This window comes from Heloderma suspectum, chromosome 8, assembly GCF_057233095.1.
Source record: "Heloderma suspectum isolate Gila_16-S chromosome 8, 16-S_ref, whole genome shotgun sequence".
Taxonomy (NCBI): Eukaryota; Metazoa; Chordata; class Lepidosauria; order Squamata; family Helodermatidae; genus Heloderma; species Heloderma suspectum.
In genome coordinates, this window is record NC_139465.1 from 41,767,927 (window position 1) to 41,784,196 (window position 16,270).

At 43.3% G+C, this 16,270-nt stretch overlaps 1 protein-coding gene across 9 annotated transcripts in view; it reads left to right on the forward strand.

The window, feature by feature from the left end:
* Positions 1 to 16,270, forward strand: part of NLRC5 (NLR family CARD domain containing 5) — a 109,564-nt gene that overhangs the window by 33,076 nt on the left and 60,218 nt on the right. For 8 of the 9 annotated variants that reach the window (XR_014784617.1, XM_084812098.1, XM_084812102.1 and 5 more), the window contains exons 10-21: positions 688 to 777; positions 1,118 to 1,168; positions 3,662 to 3,724; positions 4,944 to 5,027; positions 6,321 to 6,404; positions 7,061 to 7,150; positions 9,913 to 9,978; positions 10,726 to 10,797; positions 14,050 to 14,133; positions 14,479 to 14,562; positions 15,856 to 15,945; positions 16,090 to 16,137. Coding sequence is in view for 8 of the 9 variants with exons in the window: in XM_084812098.1 (XP_084668224.1) it covers positions 688 to 777; positions 1,118 to 1,168; positions 3,662 to 3,724; positions 4,944 to 5,027; positions 6,321 to 6,404; positions 7,061 to 7,150; positions 9,913 to 9,978; positions 10,726 to 10,797; positions 14,050 to 14,133; positions 14,479 to 14,562; positions 15,856 to 15,945; positions 16,090 to 16,137 (906 nt within the window). In the remaining variant the exon portion in view is untranslated. The remainder of the gene's footprint in view (positions 1 to 687; positions 778 to 1,117; positions 1,169 to 3,661; positions 3,725 to 4,943; positions 5,028 to 6,320; positions 6,405 to 7,060; positions 7,151 to 9,912; positions 9,979 to 10,725; positions 10,798 to 14,049; positions 14,134 to 14,478; positions 14,563 to 15,855; positions 15,946 to 16,089; positions 16,138 to 16,270) is intronic. The other variant, XM_084812101.1, reaches the window with a different exon arrangement.

Sequence of the window (16,270 nt, forward strand, 5' to 3'; positions counted from 1 at the left end):
CAAAAATATTTGCAGAATCTTGTAGCCAAGATCCCTACTTCCAGTTATATGGATAAAACACCTATTGTCCAGCCCCAGATAGATTTATTATGTTTAATATGGCTACATTTGCAGTGAAGGCTGGCCAGGTTAGACAAGCTTATCTGGCCTACCTCGAGATGTAAGATTTTGTATGTTTTATTCTCTGTATATGATAGGCTCCATTTTATGTATGTTTTATTTTCAGAAGTGTGTACGTCTTGCTACAACCTGTATTTGGTTGCCTTACTACTAATAATGTAAAATCATAGCATCATAGAATAGTAGGGTTGGAAGGGGCCTACAAGGCCATCGAGTCCAGCCCCACTCGATGGAGGGATGTTGTGCAGGCAGGAGGGCAAGAAGAAGTTATTAACAGGAAGAGGGACTAATGACACAAAATAAAACATAAGAGCTGTACTGGATCAGACCAAAGAAGGCTTATCCAGCCCATTACAGTGGAGGCTGGTGGCTCTGAAGTCAGTGGGGCGGCGAATCCGCTCCGGTTTTCAGTCAGGACAGTCAGAACTCTAAAGGAGCTCTCCAAGGTGCGACCATATAAGCCACCTTGGGTTCCTTGCAAGAGGAAAAGGATTGGAATATAAATAGAAATATAATACTAACTATAATAATAATTATAATAACAATAATATATTACATTTCAAACAGTTTAAGCCTAAATGAGATTTCGGTGAGCGTCGTTCTCGCTTTCACCAGAGCCGCTGCAACTTGTCCAAAAGTTACCAAGCTGCACGTAAGGTACTGGCTGGCAGGAGCTGTTTCATTTTCTATTTGTTGTTTCATTTTCTATTTTCCCTTTTAAAAATAGTAGCTTTCTTTTTCTGTAATTAACATTGTTGTTCACCAGTTAATTCACCTATTTCCTAACGGAGAAACAGAGGTTTTGCTCATATAGTCAACTCAGTATTAATATTTAATAATAGTATTAACTGTTTTAATTTTTGTGAGCTGCCCAGAGAGCTTCAGCTATTGGGTGGCACAGAAATAAATAAATAAATAAATAAATAAATAAAATTGCTACTTTAAGCTCCTCTGTTTGGGGAGATTTGAAAATTAATTTTCCACTGCTTGTTTGCAGGAGGAATACTTTAACAATCTATTTCTCCAACCACTCCGAAAAAGATCCAAGGTGAGAAGTTGTCCTTGGAGTATTCACTGTCAGTTCCGGATCGTGTGATATAAATAGGTTTGGGAGAATGTTTGGCTGGGTTTAACATTTCAAAGAGTCCCTAAGGACAGGTGTTGCTGTGTGGGGCATGTTGAGGACTGGCAAGGGTTCCCAGGTATAGGAATTTGGGAGGTGCAGGAAATCCAGATGAAGAGTAAAGAGAAAGTAATGGAATGAGTTAAGGGAAAGATGTGTCTGTAAATTTTCGTTTCTCTAAGGGCACAGTCCTATGCATGTTTAGACAGAGAAAAGGCCTAGAACTCCCAGCATTCCCCAGACAGCCATGCTGGGAGTTGTAGGCCTTCTCTCTGTCTAAACATGCATGGGATTGTGCCCTTAGTTTCTCATTTTTCCAACCTTAAGTTAGGTTCATCTCAAATTTTGATATATTTTCTTAATGGTTTGCATGAAAATATGTACACATTGTTGTGTACATTTCTCACGAATACATGCATTTTTATATGCAATTTTGCCTAATATACACGTTTTTGCAGGCAATTGTCCTAATATAATGCATTTTATGTTATTTTTGTGAATATATACATTTTTATGTGCATTTTCCCCTAATATACCTATTTGTAAACATTTTTTGATCGGAGAACTCCGCTGTAAAATTTTAGAAGTGCAAATTTTGAAGGATAGCTGAGTTTTGCTTCACATATTGGTCCAAAAGTGCGAATATAGGAATGTTTGCATTAAAATGTGAACCGAACATGTTTCTCCCACATTCCTAGGATGAGATCAGGAAACTGAGAGGAAGGAAAAAACAACCAAGGGCCTAATTACTTGGGCTGTTAAATGCACCATGGAGGATATGGCGATCATGCCTGCTATATTTTACTAGTATATCTTTTTATTCCAATTGCTAGGGAACAAAAGAAGGATGGTGCTATTGCACTCATGTCCTGCTTTGAGCTTCCCAGAGGCATCTAAATTACCACTGTGGGAACATAATGCTAGACTAGACTGGCTGGGGGATGCTGAGAGTTATAGCTGAACACATCTATAGGGCACCAGGTTGGGGACGGCTATCTTAGGGAGCAATCTTTTGCTGGGGGGCATAGGATAGTTTGATTTCCTGGCTCTGAGGTCAGAGACAGCTCTCCAACCTTGGATCCAGGAAACCGCGCTCCTTGCCCCCTCCCCCTCATAGCCAGCGCAGAGGGAACCGCGCCAACTACCTCTCCCGTGCTCAGAAAATGGAGCACGGGGACGGGGAAAGGGGGACATTCCTGGGGGTGGGGAGGGGAGGAGAATGGGGTGGCTGTGCTATGACCTATCCTATGGCCGCCCCAGCCTCCTTCCCTCCCCCTCCAAGGTGCCGCTGCTAGATGGGCGAAATCGCCTGTCTAGGAGAAATGCAGGGCGGCTGGAGCGCAGAGGCAAAGATCGCCTCCGCTCCCCTCCTGGCATGCATTGGATACTTGGCAGCCTCCGGGTTCAGATGCTACTGAGAATCCACATGGGTTGTGCCCTTAGAGAAACCAATGAGCAGTTAGCACCATGGGGCGCTCCAAGTGGCTGGAAGCCAGACAAGCTCAGCTTGTATGTTGCTCCAACAAGTGGCAGACTGAGCCTTAAATAGGACTTGGTCTTCCAAGAGGCTGCTAGCTCCGCCCACACACTCCATGAGGCCATCTCCCTTAAAGGGGCCATGCTTGCTTTTGAAACATTTGGCTGCGACGGCATGAGGCAACTGGGGTACGGTGGTGACAGCAGAACCAAAATCCTTGAAGTCTGAGACTGTCAATGCAAGTTCCTCCGGAAGCAGGGGGACTGATTCCAGGGGCACTTCTGAGGCTGACCGGTCCTGAGGGGAGAGGCACATTGATGGGTGTTTCTGTGGCCACATCCTCTTCTGGGACAGAGAGATCTACATCAGAGGCTGCACCTCCTGAGGAGGGGCAGTCAGACCCCTGGGTCATGGCACTCTTCTTCTGTTCTTATTTTCACCTTTGCATTTAATGTGCAGGTTCTTAAAAGAGTAAATTGAGTCAACCCTTTCCTCCTGTACTGTAATCATGAGGAAGAACCCTCCTCTAAACCTGGTATTTCCTTTGGCGGGGGGAAGGTTCTCCGGTTGCTGCCAGAATCATATTTAGCAACATTTGTGCCACTGAACTGATTTAGTCAGACTTTCCCAGAAAGGTAATCTTGTCCTCTGTATGATGACTTGTTTTGTACATCATTTGGAAATTTCTTTAATGTAAGCAATTCATACATATCATTAAATCAGCAATAATGATTATTCATAATGATAATAAGAGTAGACCTACTGAATTCAGTGGGACTCAAGTTACTTATAACTGACTTAAGCCCTACTGATTTCAGTGAATCTATCTACTCCAAGTATGAGTAGGTCTGGATGCAACCTTTTGTGTGTGGGCTGTTTGTTCTTTAACATTCTGGTGTGTTGAAGATTAGAAAAATAAATAAATACTTTTTTGATTTCAGGTTAAAAGATGTGGTGATAAAGGAAGAGGAAACTGTTCCTAAAGCTAACACTTTAATATTACGGTAAATATATATTTAGATTTGTGAGAACTTAATTGATATACCTTCTAAAGTATGCCAGGGCCTGGTATAATTCATTTTATGGAGTTTTATAGTATTTTATAGTATATTTAATGTCTATTTATATATTTTTGTATGTTTTTCATCCTGTACACCAACTTGAGGGGACTTTAGGCAGCCTAAAATAATGTTAAAAATGAATAAGGCTGTGATTTTTTTTAAATTTTATTTAAATATTTGCACTGTTCTTCCTCCAAAGACCCGAGCTATTATTTAAAGATATCCCAAAATTGAAATAGTTTGAAGTAAATAATAATAATTATAATAATAATAAAAAATTCAGCTAAGCTATTGCATTTGGAAATGGATCAAAAGTTCTAATGTCCTGCAATGTAACACATTGATCCTAGAAATGTGAACTAGCTGCAGCAATGTACAAGTGTAACTTGTGCTAACACAAAGTTATCCCTAAGGAATTCAGGCTCAAACTATAAGGACCCTTCTTGCACTACTCACGTGAAGGCTCACAGCATGTTGAAGCAACCTGTGAGGTTGTTGATATTTAGCCCCAATATCAATTTATGATATGGCCGGCTAAATATCCCGCTCCTGCTGTCTATGCCTTCCTGTAGAAATCTGACCTGTGGGTGGCTTCACATGTCAATTTCTGCACACAGAGACTTCCCTGGATCCTGAGACCTTGATTGCACTTTGAGGTGCATTTCTTACACTGTAGACTTCTAAAGTTTTCCTTTTTCTGATTTTTCAGTTTTAAAAAGAGAAGATCAATACTGTATATTTGTCCTTTACAAAATTATATACTGAGTCAATGAAATGGTTGATTTGCTTGGCATAGAGTCCTCTGATGAAGGAATACCTGTACCATGTTGGCCTCCTGTAGTCCATTTTTTAATAACAGTTCTGAATAAGTATGTCTTTGAAACCTTCTATAGCCTGTCTTTGTTGAACTACAACTGCTCTATATTGGCAGCAAAAATTGTTCATATTTATTTTTATCGTTAATTGTGTAAGCTGCTTCGTGTGTCCACAGATAGAAAAGTTGAGTTAATAATAATAATAAATTAAATGTTACATTCAAAAATACCATTCTTTGCAGCCTCTTCCTTGCTGTTTGCGTGTGTGTGTGTGTGTGTGTATGTGTGTATCCATGTGCACATATGCACACACACACATCCATATACATCCTTTTATACATATACAGATTGCAGGACTGCCGGTTAGACTCCCAATGGGCAGAGGAGATGGCTGATGTTCTCCAGAGCTGTTCCAACCTTTCTGAAATTGAGTAAGTACCTCCTTCTTTGCAACTGTCTGGTAATAGAGTGAACCAAGTTAATCAATGTTAAAAAGCATACAACTGCACAAAAAATGAGAGAAGTAATGATATAATTAGTAACAACAAAAAGGGGTAAACAGACCAACACAGTATCAAACCTGATGTAATGTGAAATCCACTGATTACATTATAAGATAAACTGACCAGGAGTGAAACGAAGGCAGAGGACAACACATATGAACATTAAAGTACGAAGCTAAAACTTGGATGTTTATAAATGCAGGTAGATTACAGGAATCCAGTTTCAATCCTGTTTTGCCATAAACAGCTTCCTCAGTAAATCAGTTCTTCATGTGTACAATTTCATTAACTGGAAAACATAACATAATGTAGTATAAATCCCCATATGAGGTTACGCAACTCCAATAAAAGCATAAGATATTTGAAATAAGAATAATGTGGAAAATGACTTCAAAGTATTCCAAAACTCACCGCCACTAATAATGAGCACACACCATGGGAGTGAAAATAAGACAATCATTTAAGATGTCTCTCCAACCCAAAACATCTTATTAGTTCTCCCAAAGGAAGATTAACTAAGAAACAAATGCAAAGTTTCAATAACATGGTTATACCAACAAACCTAACAGTTCTGAAAGACCACCAAATTATTCGAACCTCAAATCCCAGGTGACTTAATCAGTAAGTTTCAATGGCTGTGAGTTTTCCAGGCAGGGGTGTTCGTTTTACCCTCAAGGTCTTTTTTATATATACATCTCTTAGGGCAAATCCTACCTGGATAGTCATCCGCCTCCAAAATCAGAGGCGGCCGACTATCCAATGCAGGGTGGGTGGAGCACAGAGGGTCTCCTCTCCTTCACATGCTGGCCGCCCTGCATGTGCAGCTAGATAGCTGATTTTGGCTGTCTAGCCACAGGATGTCAGAGTGGGGGAGGCTGCATGGTGTATAGGAAGTGTAACGACGCTTCTGTGGTTTCCTGTGGAACGCCCCTTTTTTGCCTGCTCTGTGCTGCAGTTATGAGCATGGAGACAGGGAAGAACCGTGCCACCTACAAGGCCGTGGGGGAGGAGACGGAGAGCATGGTTTCGGGGAACCAAGCTCAGATCCCTGGCTCCGAGCTCAGTTCCCAGAAACTGAGAAATCATAGACACTGTCTTGCAGCCATATGATTGCTCTCCCCAAGCCACATATACATAATAACTGCATGTCATATAATTTTTCTTAAATACACACTAGAACAGAGGTAATTCATATTCTATTAATTTGGAAATATATGTCAGTCTATCAGATAACCAACTTGGCGATGAAGGATGCAGGAAGCTGATGAAGATGGTGCCCAAAATGTGCATTTCTGGCCCTCTGATGTAAGTATCTCCTATTCCTAATACCATGCTTGTTCATTTTCTGCCATGCGTACATCTCCAATCTAAATTTTGCAGCAAGAAAACACTAATGTGCAGTTAGTAAATGTAAATGTGAGAATGTAATAATTTGAATTTATATACTCACTCCATTTGCTTGGGTGTCTCTTTTCTTACAATGATCAGAGCAATGGCAAGAGTAGAAGGTGGTTCTTTGGGACCTGTGATCTATGAAGCTGCTTTATATGAATGAATGAGAGAGAAATTAATTCAGTTCACATTTTAATGCAAACTCACCTAATTTTGCACTTTTGGGCCAAAACACAAAAACAAAACTCAGCTATCCTTTGAAATGTGTACTTCTCAGAATTTTGCAATGTAGATCTCCATTTTTTTAAAATGCATATATTAGGGGAAAGCGCACACAAATATGCATTTGTTGTGAATCGCCCAGACAGCTTTGGCTATTCGGCAGTATATAAATAAATAAATAAATAAATATGCATTTGGGAGCATAACATCCAAAGATGCATTTTATTAGGAAAATGACTTGCAAAAAATGTGTATCTTAGGCAAAATTACATACAAAATTGCATGCATTTATGTAGTATTTATTGTTGCAGTGCTTTTCTGAAAGTAACATTTTTCATTTTCTACAGTTTAAGCAACAACCAGCTGTCCATGAAGAGCATTTTCTGTTTCCTCAGTTCAATGAGTATTTGTCCAAATATAGTGAAGCTTGAAGCCAGGTAACCATGGGGGTTCAATCAAGAAATTGTGCTCATGTCTTAATGGCATTACATTTCTTTGGGGTGGGTGTGGGTGGTGAGTTTGTCTGGTCCCTCCTTCCAGGACTATTCCAAGGTTTGCTGCAAACTATCCTCCTACCTTGTTGCCTCTGCATAATCTTAAATATCCTGAGTCATTTAGAAGCTGTACAAACAATAGAGCTATCACCCAATTAAAGCTGTCTTTGTCAATGAACCATATGAATTTTAGTAATTCAGGGCACAATCCTATGCATGTTTAGACAGAAAAAAGTCCGACAACTCCCAGCAGGCCCAGCTGGCTAAGATCAAGTGTTGTGTCTTGGGAGTTGTTGGGCTTTTTTCTATCTAAACATGCATAGGATGGCACTCTTAGGGCACAATTCTTTGCATGTTTAGACAGAAGGAAGTCCTAGAACTCCCAGCATTCCTCAGCCAGCTATGCTTAGTCTATTAATTAATTGAATTAAATCTTCCTAGATGTGTTTATGAGAAAAACAATAGATATAATGGGGGTAAATCATACTTCCTTTGTTTTTAGATGATGCCTGCATGTGGTTTCTTCCCCTCTAGGGAAGCAGCTAGGGGGAAGCAGCAAGGTGTCTGTGTGTGAAAAGAACAATGGACTGAAGCGTTCCACTCTTCATCTCAGACTCAAACTGCAGTCTATTGTTGAGTTTGTGGATTCTGTAAGCCAACAGTATTTTAGGGTGCTGGTTGTCTCCCTAGAGATCTGTTGGTGTGGTGATCTATTTGAGCTTTTAAGCTGTGTGCCTCCACCTATGGTCAACCTAATAAATTTGTGAATAAATCAGATATGAGAGCTGGTGTGGTGTAGTGGCTAGAGTGTTGGACTGGGAGTCGGGAGACCGGGGTTCTAGTCCCCACTCAGCCATGAAGCTCACTGGTTGACTTTGGGCCAGTCGCTGACTCTCAGCCTGACCTACCTCACAGGGTTGTTGTTGTGAGGATAAAATGGAGAGGAGAAGGATTATGTATGCCACCTTGGGTTCCTTAAGGAGGAAAAAAGGCAGGATATAAATGTAATATTTTTTTTAAAAAAAATTGCAAGATGCCATAAGCCCCCAGTAACCTCCTTCCAAAGGGAACCAAGCCTGGCGTGGAACAGCCTTCCTCAACCTAGGATTCTCCAGATGTGTTGGACAACAGCTCCCTGTATCCCCCAGCCAGCTGATACAGAGTAAATAGTCTATGGAGTTTGGTATCTAGTGCGGCCTACTAGGCCTGGCTTCCACAGGCTGGGGCCTTCCAGATGTGTGGACTGCAACCCACAAAATTCCCAGCCAGCATGGCCAATGGCTGGGGGATGCTGGGAGTTGTGGTCCAGCACATCTGGGGAAGGCTGCCCTGAAAAGTCTCAGTGCTCAGAGAAATGGGAGCACATAACAAGTCTTTAATTCATCCTGGGAATGTTATTCTGCTGTTCCTTAATATTCAGTGGCTGCCGTCCCAAAGGAGACTCCGTGGGGGGCATCACCCGGGATGCCCCTTGACATCTGAGGCAGCCTTCCCAGACCTGATGCCCTCCAGATGTTTTGGACTTCAACTCCCATGAGCCCCAGCCAGCATGGCCAGTGGTCAGGAATGCTGGGAGCTGTGGCTCAAAACACTGGAGGTCAACTCTCAGCATTCCTGACAATTGGCCATGCTGGCTGGGCTCATGGGAGTTGAAGTCTGAAACACCTGCGGGACACCAGGCTGGGGAAGCCTGAACTAAGGGAAGGAGGCGCACGGTAGTTATTCAACCACGGGTGAGACGTATATCCAGAGAGGAGGACAGGACCTAATCTCTGCATTCCTACTCTCCACATGTCCTGAGGTGACCCCTACACAGTGCTCCACAAGCAGAAACTGCCAAGGCTGGCTGGCTGGCTGGGGGATGCTGGGTGTTGCGGGACCTTTGTCTGTCTAAAAGCTGTCTGGGGAATGCTGGGTGTTGTGTTGCAAGACCTTTTTCTGTCTAATTTTTCTGTCTAAAAAAAATGTCTGTCTAATTTTCTTGACTAAAAACTGTATGGGGAATGCTGGGTGTTGCAGGACCTTTTTCTGTCTGATTTTTCTGTCTAAAAAAAATTTCTGTCTAAATCTTTTCTGTCTAATTTTTTCTGTCTAATCTTTCTGTCTAATTTTCTTGTCTAAAAACTGTCTGGGGAATGCTGGGTGTTGCAGGACCTTTTTCTGTCTGATTTTTCTGTCTAAAAAAAAATTTATGTCTGAAACTTTTCTAATTTTTTCTGTCTAATCTTTCTGTCTCATTTTCTTGTCTAAAAACTGTCTGGGGAATGCTGGGTGTTGTAGAACCTTTTTCTGTCTAAATGTTTTTCTGTGTAATTTTTCTGTCTAAAATTTTTTTTGTATAATTTTTTTGTCTAAAAATGGCTGGGGAACGCTGGGCATTGTAGGACCTTTTTCTGTCCATTTTTTCTGTCTAAAATGTTTTCTGTCTAATTTTTCTGTCTAATTTTTCAGTCAAAAAAACTGGCTGGGGGATGCTGGGCGTTGTAGGATCTTTTTCTGTCTAAGCATTAATAAGATTGCTACCTGAAATTGCCATCTTGAATGCATTGTGGTTGGGTATGGCAATCCCAGCTGGCTACCCATGCATCCATTGCATCCCAACTGCTCCAGCCTCCTCTTGGACATGTAGACGTTGAGTTTTTGATCAGTGTTGCCACTGAATCAAGTATAAATGATGGAGGTCTCCCTCTCTCTCCTCTCTTTAGCATTCATCATCAAACTGCAACCTTGACACTTGTTGGCAAAGACGTCATTGATGCCGCTCTTTCCAGGTATGTCGGATTCCGGGCATGGGCAGATGGTCGGGCACCTGCCGAGGGCCCTCACCGCAGCAGGGGCCCACTGACAAGAACCTCCTGGACTCGTTCCTCCTCTTCCCCATGGCAACCTGCTTGTTCACCTGCCTCTCGCTCTGGCCCAGGCAACAGTGGTGGTAAGGAAGAGGAGGAGAGGCCACGGCCTGCCTGATCCCTGGCTCTCCGCCTGCCAAGCAAGCAAGTGGGAGCCATGATGAGGAAGAGGAGGGGGAGCCAGAGCAGCTGGTGACCATGGCCATGAGAAGGTAGACTCACTGAGGGAGGGGGGCCCTTGAGGGTGTCTTGCCCAAGAGGCCTCAGAAACCTAGAGCTGGCACTGGGCAGATTGGTAGATACATATTTTCCTCAATCACGGTCCAGTCCGTGCCATTAAAGCAGAGTACTGCTGGATCCAATGGCTGTGTTAGCTGGGGATGATGGGCATTGCAGTCCAACTCATCTGGAGGGCCCCAGGTTGGGGAATGGTGTACCAGGCCCACTCACTCATGGCCTTTAGAAAGTTTGCAACCATTTTAGCTAATATGTGCACCTCTTCTGTAAATGCATTGATCCTAGAGATGTTTGTCTGCACGTCAGTTCTCTTCTTCTCCTTCTTCTTCTCATATGCCAATGTGAAGCTCTGGCTTGTACCAGAATGGCAATCCACCACCACCCCAAGTAACATTTTCTCATGTAACACTTTCTCATTTGTCCTTGCTCCAGGCGACACTCTTCTAATGATGATCAGTTAAGGAGTGACGGATGTCAGATGATGACCACATCAAGGAAAATATGGTACTGTGGCATTGATTATATCGGTGTTTTGGCCCCAGGAGCATGACCAAGTCACCTGTAGTGTTAGAGGGGCCTAGAGATCCATAATGCTTTGCTTAAGTTCATTATTAGTGCAATTCCCTTGCTAGTAAGCCTCTGAGCATGTGAAGATGAGTCAAAAGGCTGATAGCGCAGCCTAGCACATTCCATACTAATGAGTAGAGTATCTCATCAAGACGTGCCTGGGAAGTGAAGTTTGTTTACCTTAAAGGTACAGGTGGCTGTGCTGAGAACCAAGTGCTGTTAGTCTATGCTGAGAATGAATGCCAGGGGCGCTTGCTGATGTCATGCTGCCTCATTGCTCACATGTATGCTATAAAACCCATGTTACCCCATGGCTCTGGGTTCAGAGAAACTGTCTGATCCAACCACTGGGTACGCCTGTGTGCTGTAAGTTACTCAATAAAGCACTCCTTTATCAGTAAACCTGGATCTGATTCATCACTATCTTGGCACGTCTAAATTAAGAGTTCAGAGCCTACTGCAGGGGCAATACAATCGGCTTAGAGATTATTCCTCTTAGAGGCTCTTTAGAAAAACAGCCTATTGCATGTAAAGATGATTGCAAGGCAGGCACCAAGGGTTTTGAATTGGGGACACTGGCAGGGGGACCCGGAAGCCTTCCTCTCCATGCTGTCATGGTAACTTCAGAAGAGTATGCTGCTAACCTATTTGCTGCTGCCCTCTAGCACTGCCACTGTGGAAGGCCAGAGTGCAGTATTGCAACAGCTACAAGCCACCTAAGATCATCTTCAGGGGTCCTTCTCCAGGAGCCTCTGCCAAAGGAAGTGAGACAGGTGGCTACCAGGAAGAGGGCCTTTTCTGCTGTGGCCCCCTGGCTGTAGAATAAGCTCTCTAGAGAGGTTTGCCTGGTGCCTATGTTGTACTCCTTTCAGTGCCAGGTGAAGACCTTTTTATTCTCCCAGTATTTTAGCACTCTAGTCTTTTAGCTCTGCTGTTTCAGGTCTGTATTTTAAATCTCTGCATTGTGGCTAGGTTTTATTCAGGTTGTACTTTTATATTGCAGTCTTAAACTTTTACATTTGGTATTGTTTTATGTAGTACTTTATGATTTTAATTTCTGTGAACCGCCCAGAGAGCTCTGGCTATTGGGCTATATAGAAATGAAATAAATAAATAAAATAAAATAAAGCAAATACGCCAGAAAGTCAGCAGAGGTCAGGTGATGCAAGGGGCTAATAGGATTCCACCTAGTCCTATAACACTCCTAGTGTTGACTTGGCTCCTCAATCTTTTGGGCATAGGTCAGTTTATTCTCAGGCTGCCCATCCCTTCCTCCTTGTGTGCCTTCCAGTTCCACAGCTCACTTACCTGTTTGTGTCCAGACTACCAGCCATGACAATTTGGACAGGGAGGACTGCACAACTGAATCTTTGGGCCCACCCCCCATTTCTTGCATATAGAAATCTAGCATGTCAAGGAGAACACTATATTAGCTTTCGCCCTGACATCTAGTTTTCTATATTTGCGAAGTATTTTCATTATTCCGTTATTCAACACCCAAATCATTAAGATACAGCTAGGTTGGAATTTCATTGGGTTGGTAGGTAGCAGTGTGTACAGTTCTAAGAATGTGGCCAAAATGAGTTTGAATTATGAAGTTCATTTTCAGATTCACAAATATCAGACTAAAACCAGGGATGCTTGTGGGTTTGGGGATGCTGTTAGAATTCCAGCAATGAAGGCTGGTGGCTGTGATTTCGGTGGGGTTGTGAATCCATTCTGGGTTTCAGTCAGAACAAGCCAGAACACTATTCAATAGCTATTCAAGTGCTATCCAAGGTGCTCTCCCTTTTGGGGGGATAGGTTTCAGCACCTTGAATAGCTCCTTTACAGTTCTGGCTTGTTCGGACTGAAACCCAGAATGGGTTCCCAAACTGACCCTGCTTTGGGTGTCTGGTGGTTGCTACTGTTTTGAATCATGGTTGTTGTTGTTGTTGTTGTTGTTTTTAAACCAAATAGCTTATTTCATACTGTCAGTATTCACATATAATTGTGCTGACTGAAGACACGTTGCATCATTTCCGTATGCAGAAAGGATTGATGCAGACATTCAGTTGAATGTGTGTAGAGCAGGTGCAGTGTGTAGGAACACAGGAACCGCCCCTTGGTCCATGGTGCCCAGTATTGTCGGCACTGACTGGCAGTGGCTCTACAGGCTTTCAGGCAGGAGTTTTTCCTGCTCTACATGGAGATGCCAGGAACTGAACCTGGGACTTTCTGCATGCAAAGCAAGTGCCCTGCCACTGAGCTATGGGCCCTCCTTGGCTTTGCAGTCATGCTCCCCACTCGCCATGCACATTTACTTAGCACAGCTGTGCCATGTGAGCAGAGCTATCATCCGTGGTGCAGCGGAAGCAGGGCTCACAGGGTTGAAGCGCTGGGACTGTTTGATTAGCAGGCATGATGACATCACCTGCCAGCCCCCTCACCTCTTCCCTCTGAGATTAGCTACAATCCTCCGGGGAACCGGGGCGGGGGATGAATTTTCCCAACAATGACATTTTCCCAACAACAAAATATTGTTGTGACCCTTCCTTGTACTGGAAAGCATTTTGGCATGGGTTGATCTTAAATGGGCCGGTTAGACTAATTAACTTTACAAAAAAACTTACTTGGGGTGGAGATGAAACTGCTTTGTTGACTTCGAGATCAAATGTTTGTTGACTTTGAGATCAAATGTTTCTCCCTGGGGCTGGGAAAAGAAACTCCTGGAAAATCTTGAGTGGGTGTGTGCGTGTGTGTACAAAGACATGCACATGCAATGGACACACACACACAATGCACACACAAGCACATGCAATGCACACGTATGCAATACTCACACACAGAGAGATGAATCAATCAACTCAGCTGCATGCATTTTTGGTCTCTCATTGGCAGCATGGCTACAGGAACTGTCTTGATGAGCACGTCAGACTTTACCAATGCACCACTGGATATTATGTCCTATTATAAACACATAGGAACATAGGAAGCTGCCTTGTACCAAGTCAGACCCTTGGTCCATCTAGCCCAGTATTGTCGACACTGACTGGCAGCAGCTCCTAAGGGTTTCAGGCAGGATTCTTTCCTTGCCCTACCAGAAGAATCCGGGGAATGAACCGGGACCTTCGGCATGCCAAGCACGTGCTCTGTCACACTGAGCTATGGCCCCTCCCAAACACAGATGTGATTTTCCTTCTTCTCTAGCTTGGCAGACAATAATCTTTGTGGTGAAGAACTGAAGAACTTGTGCTCGTCCCTGAGAACGTGCCATGGTGTATCTGAGTTAGAGTAAGTTCTTGGTTCTTGGTCTTGTAATCAAACATTACAGTGAATGTCCAAGCTTTGATGAACATTGATATTCACATGTAAAGACAGACAAGCCCTGATGTGTTTCATTAATGTCTGAAAATATGTATATCTTTCCCCACCTTTTGGACATACATAGATCATTCCCTTAAGGTCTGTTGACATTCACCCACGTCTTCCACCATGTCCTCTACCAAGAACAAGGACGATAAAAAGAATCCATCACTTAATTCATCCAGGCAAAGAAGCCATAATATGAGCTATAAATATAAAGTGTGTGTTTATCTTTTTTTTAAAAAATCTCTTCTTTTTTTTAAAAAATTGTAGCTTGTCAAATAATTTTCTGGGTGACCCAGGGGTTTTGAAATTGACAGAGCTACTCTCAGAGCAGAACATGTTACGTTCCTTAAGGTAAGTGACAGTCGTCCTGCTTGTGTATATATTTAATGATATATTTAAACTGGGGTTATCCTGGCCTATTCCTCAGCAAGGTAGTTGACCAGCATCTGGACTGTACCACTTCAGACTGTAGGTGGGGGGTGTTGTGCACTTAGAATTCTCTGCAAGTGGAAAACAAGTGTGTAAGGGAGAAGGCTAGGGTTATAACCCTTCTCCCTAACTTCTAGTCAGATGGATTGTGTGTGTGTGTGAATTTATATGGAGGAGCATTCATCCATTGAGCCCTTACCTCCAGGCTGTCCAGATATGGACCACCTCAGTGAATACTAGGCCTCCCAGTGCAAATGCAGGATTTTCGTAGCAAAGCACTCCAGAAATCTTTAACTGATTACAAGTGGTGTCAATTTCTTACTTGGCTGGGCCTCTGTATTAGTCTCTGTCTCTCTCTCCTGCCAAGCAAACAGCATCTAGTGCGACCTTAGGGAATTTCATTCCTTAAGGTCAACTCAGGCTGGCCTTCCTTCACCCCCATCTTCCCTCTGTGGAACTGTTACACAAATGTAAGTGGGGCAGGACTGTAAGTGAGTAGGATCACATTAAAAAGCGATGGCTTTTCTATTAGTTGTGCCCACATCTGGTAGCAGCGAGCTCTACAGCTGGAACAATTCTAGAGTAGTCACTTAGGAATCACCAGAAAAGAGGAAATGCATCACCAAAAATGGGGGCAGCAATCCGCATATGATTTGCATATGCTCATTTATAAGTATAGATGCAAATTCAGAAATAACTATTATAATTTAAATAGAAATACACCAGATCTGTGCCCGCCTGTTCAGTCTGCTGAACCCAGGTGCCAACTGTAAAAGAGTCACCCTAAGCAACAAGGAAGTCCCCATGAATAAATCAAGTTTTGTCCTTTTGCAGCACTGAATCATCATAGCTGTGTTCCTGGCGGAAAAAAGGAAAGGAAAGGTCCCTCCTGTACAAGCACCGAGTCATTGCTGACTCCTAGAGGGATGCCGCTTGCGCTGGTGTTTTCATGGCAGACTATAGCGGGGTGGTTAGCCATTGCCTTCCCCAGTCGTGACTACCTTTCCCCCAGCAAGCTGGGTGCTCATTTTACTGATCTTGGAAGGATGGAAGGCTGAGTCGACCTGAGCCGGCTACCCGAGACCCAGCTTCTGCTGGGATCGAACTCAGGTCGTGGGGAGAGTTTCGGTTGCAATACTGCTGCCTACCACTCTGTGCCACACGAGGCTCATGCATTCCTGGTGATAAAGTCTTTATTGCTTCCTTTTCTTCAAGGCTGGATGGTAACCATGTGTCCCTGGATAGTGTCTTTTGCTTGGCACAATTCTTCTGTTCCTCAGAACATATGGAATCGATGCGATTAGGGTATGTTTGCAAATCACCTTTCTCTTATCTGTGCAGCCAGCCTACAGAAGGGTGCGTCTGTGTGTCTGGCATGGAGGGGTGTGTCTAACAGAATGCTAGAACTCCTGCCTCTGCTCACGGTTTGCATCCTCTTTCTCATTCCAGTTTGGGTACTCCCCAGCAAGTTCACTTAACCTTTGGGGAAAAAATCAGGTAAAGATCACTCATGTCAATGCATCTTGGGGTGGAGGGACCACAGTTCAGTAGAAGAGCACCTGTTTTGCACACAGGACATCCCAGGTTCCAGTGGAGGCTGGAATGCAAAGCACCTTGGATAGTGCCTTTA